This window comes from Volvox carteri (genome assembly GCF_000143455.1).
Source record: "Volvox carteri f. nagariensis unplaced genomic scaffold VOLCAscaffold_63, whole genome shotgun sequence".
Taxonomy (NCBI): Eukaryota; Viridiplantae; Chlorophyta; class Chlorophyceae; order Chlamydomonadales; family Volvocaceae; genus Volvox; species Volvox carteri.
This window is the reverse complement of record NW_003307606.1, coordinates 782,440-790,513: the sequence shown is the minus strand read 5'-3', so window position 1 is coordinate 790,513 and position 8,074 is coordinate 782,440. Positions and strand designations below refer to the sequence as shown.

The window sequence follows — 8,074 nt, the reverse complement described above, 5'->3', positions numbered from 1 at the left end:
ATCGTCCACCAGCCCCACCCGCCGTTCCCATCACGCTGGAGTACCCATACGACCACGCCGACACTACTGTTACTGCCGTTCGCCTAGGTTACAACAAACGTGGTCGGCCGTCCGTCATGTTCCTAGTTCAGTGGTCTACCGCCAGTGGCCGTGACGCGTCCTGGGAACCGTACGATGACGTCCGCAGCCTACCAGCACTTCGTGCCTTCCTGGCGACCCCAGCCTGGACCTCGTTTAAGCTGTCAGACCGCTATGCCTGGTTCAGATACCAACTGAAAGGGAATGGACTCCGGTTCTGGTTGGGATGTCAAGATAGTTACACTGATGGACGAGCGACTTAAGCCTGCTAACAACCTACAAGATGCAATACGATGACGTAACAATCTAAACAACATCAACGACTTAAATAGTTATCCAGAGCCTAGGCGGCGCCGAAAGGTCGTACATTATCCCTAATCCAAATGCGTGTCCACGAGTAAAGTTAACGACTTAACGACTAACGAGAAAACCTAACAGTCTGAATAATTCAATAGCACCCGTTTCCTGGGGGAGAGCGCATGAGTAACATCTGAGTAACCAGAACAACCGACGAACCTACGGCGGGCAAACGAAAAGCGGGCCATACGCAACGTACCAGCTACCAGAAAAGTCAAAGCCTCTTAGGGCCCTTATGCGCAATAAAACTACACGGGTATCTTATTTCGCAAGAACCTGTATAAAAGCTGACAGACGGCTGGGGTTCGCTTCTACGGTGTGCTAGGCAGATGCACCAGGAATGCTTTTTCACAAAAAAGAATGGACTTGAGAGAACGTGTAAAGTTACCGTCCTTTTCACCATAGATACTCTTCCTTAAACAGCTGAGGCCGTCTTCCATGGCACTTGGATGGGTTCTATTGGCTTTGATGGTTCTCGGTGGCATACCGCTGAATTGGCTCTACGACGATCCACTACAGCTGTGTAGATCCCAGGGTGACATCAACACTCTGGGTGAGCTGGCGCTATGCATGCAGCGTTTCGTTGTACCGGAGGGCACCATCCCGCCCAGCCTATGGCGCGAGGAAACCGGCTACATTCCAAGCCTTCAACAGCGACACGACCTTGACAAGTTTATTCGCAATATGGCCAGCGCGTCCTCGGCTGCGGCATGCAAAAAGCTGCTGCTGCCGGCTTCCCTTAAGGTGCGAAATGTGCCGCAAGGTAACATATTTATGCAGCCTGCAATAACTACTTCGCGGAGCAGCTGCAATCTAAACGCTACTTATTCCGTCGCTGGAGTGGTGGTTTGCTTCTGGGATAAGGATCCTGAGATAAAGAGGTGCCCCTCCTCCTTCCCTGCCGTACTGGCAGGGGGGATTGTTCCGCCATGCCGCCGCCAGCCACATCACAAGCCGTGTTGCAGCTGCGTCGCAATGTACGGCAGCCAGTTGCACTAGGGTTTGGCGGTGATGTCAATTCCAGTGCTGATGGTTGGGTCGCCGATGGGTCACCGGTTGGCCTAGTCCCTCCTCCTGCGCTCTCCTCTCTCCCCCACCCCCAAGTTCAGTGCGTAGTACGCCTCTCTCAGGGGTCGCTCTTCCAGCTCCTGCTGAATGTACAATTTCCAAACCCAACCCTCTGCCCGGCCCGCCAGCAGCTTCCTCTTGCCCCAATGAAAACTTCAACCGCCACCATTCCACAAAATCTTACAACCTTCTTGCTTTGCTGTACGACATGTCGTACGGCTGCTGTATCCTGTCCTGTCTTTTGCCCCTTTGCCCTGGCTTTGTCGTTACCAGCGAGTGTATCGACCGCCCCGGGTATTCCGCGACGCTGAGGTGCGTGAGAGCGTGTGCCTGTTGCTGGAGCGCACCCGCGGTGGCCGGTTTGTAGCGGGATGGGCATGGCTGGCGGTGAGGCCTGAGCCCGCAGCGGTGGGGCAGTTGGCGAAGTCGGAGGAGGAGGAGGAGGAGGAGGAGGAGGGACATGAGCTGGCGTCGATCGGTGCTGCGAAGGCTGCAACACGTGCAGGAGCTTTAGCAACAGCCGCCCCTGGCGTTATGGACGACACGCAGCCGTCAGGGACAGAGCAGCAGCGGCGACGGCGAGGGCGACAACAGCAGCAGCAGCAGCTGCGCTGGGTCAAGGCCTGGGTTGGGGTCTGGTACCGGGTCGTGGATTGGTGGTTTCGGAGCTCCTGGGTCACGGCCCTGTGGGGGTTTGGCAACGCGGGGGTTGAGGTGGGCATGGAGACGCAAGCAGCAGAGGATGAGGAGGCAGTAGCGGTGGTTGCGGCTGTAGGTGGCGGCGGGTTTCGGGGCGGCTGGTCACCGAGGGGCGGGCGGCCTTTGCGGCGGCTGCACCTTGGAGCGCCTCACCCCAGCTTTGAGGGACCCGTGGACCTGCAGGTGCTGCGGGGGAGAGGCCGCTGCGGGGGAGAGCTTAATTTAGAACCACCAACACGTCACCTCAGGGCTCCGTGTATCGGCTGTCACGTTCTCATATCCTCCATCTCTCTCCGCCTCCAACCCGCGGACGGCCCCCGCGTTCACCCATGTTATGATTATTTAATTTTATTCATCGATGCGGCCGTGCCCTTGCCGCGGGCTGTGAAAATGTACGTCTGCTGCTGCTGCTGCTGCTGCTGCTGCTGGTGGACCAGCTGAAAGGTCAGCTGCTGCTGCTATGGCCACAGTCTGACAGTCACTGATGAAAAAACGTTCACACAATCCGTTCACACATTATGTCTCGCTTCGACCTCCCCTGCCCTCGACCTGCTCCAGGCGGTGGCGCTGTTCCGAGGGCTGCCCTCCCTCGCTCGGAGTGTGGTGGTGTCCGGGAAGCACCGCCGGGCGACAGCCGCAGACAGCGCCTGCCTGCCGGGATTTGGCTACCCAGCCAGCGATCCGAGCCACAACGACCGGGATGCCTTCAACATCATCTCGTTTGCGCTGCTTCAAGTGGAAAAGGAGGAGCTGGGTGCAGGCTGTAGCGCAGGTGGCCGCGGCGATGGTGCCAACAGCAGCGACATCGCTGACAACAACAGTGGCAGCGGTAGAGGTCACGGCGGCGATGGCGATGATTATGGTGGTGGTGATGGTGATGGTGGTGGTGATGGTGGTGGTGATGGTGGTGGTGGTGGTGGTGGTGGTGTTAGGGGGGCAACCGTTGGGGGCCAAGCCGTGTTTCTGCAGCTCCACGGCAAGAAGGAGGAGAGCTGTCCTGTCAGCACTGTCTTCGCCTCCGGCGGGTTCGGAAGTAATGCTACAGCCTTCTACAGCCGCAAGGACACGGCAGTAGCGGCCCTGGTGGCGGCGCTGGAAGAGGTCACCGGAGCAGCAGCAGCAGCAGCGGCGGCGCCTCCGCCCCCGCCAGCAGGCACCAGTAGCAGCAGTGGCGGCTGGACGGTGAGCCTGCCGCCAGATGACCCGGCGTGTGCTCTAACAGCTACTCGCAATGTGTTCGGCAGGGGTGTCAACGGCGTACCACGGCGGGATGTGTGCACCAGGCCGGCGGATGCTGGCGGCGGGAGCGGCGGCAGAAGCTGCTTCGGGTCGTTTGTGCACGTAGAGCAGGCAGAGGCGGCACGGGCGCCTGCGGTGTGGGCTCTGTGGGTCGAGGCGCTACAGATGCTGCAGAGCTGGGCTAGGGTTGGTGATCTGTAAACCATGTATGTATGTATTATGTATATTGCAAAAACATATGCACGTGCATGTGCATGTGCATGTGCATGTGCATCTTACGGCTCAAGGCCCAGTCCAGAAAGGGTTCGTAGTGCTGCAGTTCGGTCATTCGACTAAAGGCGCTACTTAAGAGAGAGTGTGTCTGAGTGTCGCGGAGGAGTGTTCCGTTTGAGGTCCAATTATTTAAATAAAAAAGTGTGATTTTTTGAGTTGGGTAGATTGTTGCTGCATGTCTCTCTCTCTATATATATATATATATACGTAGATCGTAACTGGTTCAGTAAGCTAGAAGTGATAGAATATGAAGAAAAAAAAGAAATCAGTGAGCGCCGATAGCCGAAATAGAACCAGTAACAAAATTAATAAAATCCACTATGGAAAATATGATTATCATCTTTTGAAATTTCCGGAAGTTGTTGAGTTTTATTTAGCCGATCTTGGAAATGTTGACGATAGGTTTTAACGTTTTTCTTTAAGTAACTCCAATCAAAATGGTATTAGCACCAAGCAATTTTCATATACTTCTCCTGTTGGCAACAAATTAGGATGGGGTTATAGGGCGACTCATTAATTAAAAATTATGAGTTATGCACTAATACTAAATATGAAAGAAACTATAGTTTTTATAAACCAACAATTCTACAATCAATTACTAAAAAATTCCGCTTTAATTCCTGCTTTTTTCAAGCACGAATCTAACTGATGGCGTGCAAACTTCCATGCGCCCATGTTCCGTGGTTCTTCCGGACACCAGACAAATTTTGAAGCGGCCTGATATTTTTTCATAGTTTTTACGACATCTTCTTCTATAAATGGAAATAATTGCTCAAAGCGAATGATAACAATATTATCTATTTTTCTTTCCCGCCTTAATTCAAGTAAATCATAGTAAACTTTATATACGTATATATATACTTTATATACGTATATATATATATATATATATGTTGTTGCAACAAATACAAATAGTTAAAATAGCTCCCAACTTACGCGGCGATTTTACCAACTATTCCCTCAAGATAAGCTTTTTACTTGCCAAAACAACACAAAAAGAGGTATTTTAATAGTTTTTTGCCTGGAAAACATGAAAGTATATCGTTTAGAGGTACATTTTTAATTCTGATTCCCGGGATACTTAAAAATATAAAAAACTAATTGAAAAAGCTGCCATCAAGGATGAATGTGGGTCAAATTTTAGAAACAGCTTTTGTAAGCAATATTAATATAATCTTCAACGAAGATGTAAATTTGTCTAAAAACGGCGCAAGTGACACAACTTCAGATTTTGACCTCTCTTCAGAGTACATGAATTATGTGGCTGATAATTATGCTTTTTCAGGACTTAAAGGGTCATACGAAGAATTACTTTTAATGTTATTCTCCCGGGCTGCATCTTCCACGTATATGTAGCAACATGTACAACCGATGCACCGTCCATATGGCATCCGTATGCATATTTGCCTCGGGATGGAACGGTGCTTGCTGGTAAGAGGCATGGCAACGCCAGCAGCGCGCGAGCTATGAACCCGTGCCCACCTTCCGCCTTTTGGCACGGTCGGGGAGACCAAATATGTGGAGTATGTTCCGCTTAGGTGGGACGCACTTCCGCTGCACACTGACAAACGTACTAACGACGATTTTCAAGAATGGAAATTGTGTTCCCTGGTTCGGCCCTAAACTTTGTAAGGACAATAAGGTAGTACTAAGGTAATCGAGCTTGACTCGCAAGCACCAAACGCACGTACACAAGCAAGCAGTGGGATAAACCACTGAAATATTTTCCCGTTCCAAGAACTACACAATGATTATGCCCAAAGCATAAGAGGAAGCTGAGCATGCAATGAGTACCAATGAGTATATATTCGGAACCAAACGCAAGCGTGCTAGGCTCGTAAGGGAGCACGGACCTAGGCTGGATACCGGATGATCACCCGCACGTGGGACAGGCCGACATTCAAGGACAACTGAATCAGCCAAGCTCGGACATCGACGCGTAGGGGCTTTTGTTATGAGAACAAGGCCATGTGCAAAAAATACTGGTCGTAAACGGGTGCTTGGTCCGGACGCTGGGCGCTCTGTGTGGGTGGGCTCGAAGGCATGGTAAGAGGCGACCACTGGGTCAGAACTCCGGATCTCGATGTGCTATCCTGCATACGGGCTTTTATTATCAGAACTAGGCCATGTGCCAGCAGCTGTTCCTTTGCAGATGTGGCAGAACAATATGTTGACGGCACACAATCGTCTTCCATAGAATTTTCATACCGTGCTTGTTAGAAATAAGAGTCCTTCAGTGAACACATCACTCACTCATATCGTTACACAAGGAGAGAGAGATATAATGAAGACGCAAGCAGTATATAAGCATACCGCAGCCAATCCTGATTCGATGTCGTATTGAGACAAAAGCAACTAACCAAACTACCGAAGTGTCAAGCCTGAGTGTACCTTAGAGCACTTTCCAACACTCCCACGCGCTCAGGACTTGCACACGTTCATAGCTACACGATGCTTCACAATTTTCTCAGACGGCAAAGGCTTCGTTAGGCAGTCAGCTACCATATCTTCCGACCTGCAATCTACCATCACAAGCGTACCGAGTGCTACCTGCTCCCGCACAAAATGATAACGCACAGAGATGTGCTTCGATTGCTTCGAAACAACCGGATTGCTCGCCAACCGAATTGCGCTCTGACTATCACAATTGATCTGCGTTGGCTTGAGGTTGTAGCCGAAATCGCCAAGTAATTGTCGCAACCACAAAGCCTCCTTAGCAGCCTCCGAAACAGCCATGTACTCAGCCTCCATAGTGGACGCAGCCACGATCCGCTGAAGTTTGCTAGCCCAGCTAACTGTACCACCATGAAGAGTAAAAACGTAACCAGACGTTGACCGCCGCGAGTCAGCACAACCCGCATAATCAGCATCACTATACCCAACTAACCTCTCGTCTGCTCGTTCACCGCCTAGGACTAATCCGTAATCAGACGTTCCTGCCAAATAGTGCACTACCTCCTTTGCTGCTTTCCAGTCCGACCTGCTAGGATTCGACATGTGCCGCGCTAAAACTCCCACGGCTTGTGTGATGTCAGGACGAGTACATCCAGACACGTACAACAAGCTGCCAATTAACTGGCTATACGGGAAACACTCTCGATCCAGCCGATCTTCCACTGCAGCATTAGGTAAAACGGTTCCAGTACTCATAGGTACAGACTTCGGCCATGCATTAGCCATGCCATAAAGACCCACAATGTCCTTGACCATACACCCCTGGGACACGGTAATCACCCTATCCACTCGATCGTGCTTAAGGGAAAGACCCAAAAATAAACTTGCTTCCCCCAAATCACGACACTCAAACCGCCGCATGATAGCCGCCTTCTCTTCTGAAACAGCTCTCTCACTCCAAGCTGCAATCAAAACGTCGTCTACATAAACCAAAAGGTATACAATCTCGCCTTGTTTACGGCGCACAAAAAAACTAGGGTCCGCACAAAGCCCATAGATACTAATTCTTCACACAACATGTCATACCACGCGCAAGATGCTTGACGAAGGCCATACAAGGCCTTATGGAGAAGACAAACCATGCCCGGGCCTCCCTCCTCAAAACCGGGCGGTTGATTAACATATATCTCTTCCTCCAAATCGCCATTCAAAAACGCCGTCTTAACATCGAACTGGTGTAATTCCATATCGGCACCAGCCACCATAGACAAAAAAGTACGCAAGGTGGTATGGCGACTCACCGGCACAAAGACCTCCTGGAAATCCACACCCTCACATTGCATAAAACCTTTCACTACTAGGCGTGCCTTGAAGCGCTCAATGGCCCCATGCTTGTCACGCTTCAGCGAGAATACCCACTTGACATCAAGAGACCTGCTGTCCTTAAGCTTCGGACACTTCGTGACCAAATGGCCCTGCTCCTTGCAGTAGAAACACTTTCGGTTGTCCTTCCTCTTATGTGGCGCCTGCCATGCGACGTTGTAAGCTCCTTTTATGGGCGACTTCTTGGTTTCCGTCTCTACCTTCTGTTCCTCGACGAGTAGTCGCATCTCCAGCTTCTCTACGTCGTCTACATCGGTTGCATTTTCTATCACCGTGCGGATCATCGCATACGCGTCAGGCAGACCTCTCAAGACGTGGCCCACTGCCTCGTCATCCGCCAAGCTAAGATCGATTGCCGCAAACTCAAGTCGAAGCACTTGAAACCTGGCGATATAGTCGCTGACGGTCTCGTTCGCTTCCATTTTGAAGACCGTTGCACTAGCAGGCTCTTCGCAGCCCGCGTCTGTTGGCCATACTTCGCCGCCAAGGCAAGCCACAGGTCGTACGCCTTTGCGTGACGCGCGTACAGAGGCTTCTCCAGGACGCGGATGAATTCCTTAATGACGCCCAAAGCCCGTTGATC

The 8,074-nt window shown here is 51.3% G+C and overlaps 1 protein-coding gene across 1 annotated transcript; it reads left to right on the top strand.

Annotated features, from left to right (window-relative positions):
• Positions 1–873: 873 nt before the first annotated feature.
• VOLCADRAFT_97723 (uncharacterized protein) lies at positions 874–3,642 on the top strand (the record flags this gene model as incomplete). Its single annotated transcript, XM_002956663.1, has 4 exons — positions 874–1,179; positions 1,777–2,385; positions 2,761–2,937; positions 3,172–3,642. 4 exons carry the CDS (start codon positions 874–876, stop codon positions 3,640–3,642), a joined length of 1,563 nt encoding a protein of 520 aa, XP_002956709.1.
• Between the last annotated feature and the right edge of the window lie 4,432 nt (positions 3,643–8,074).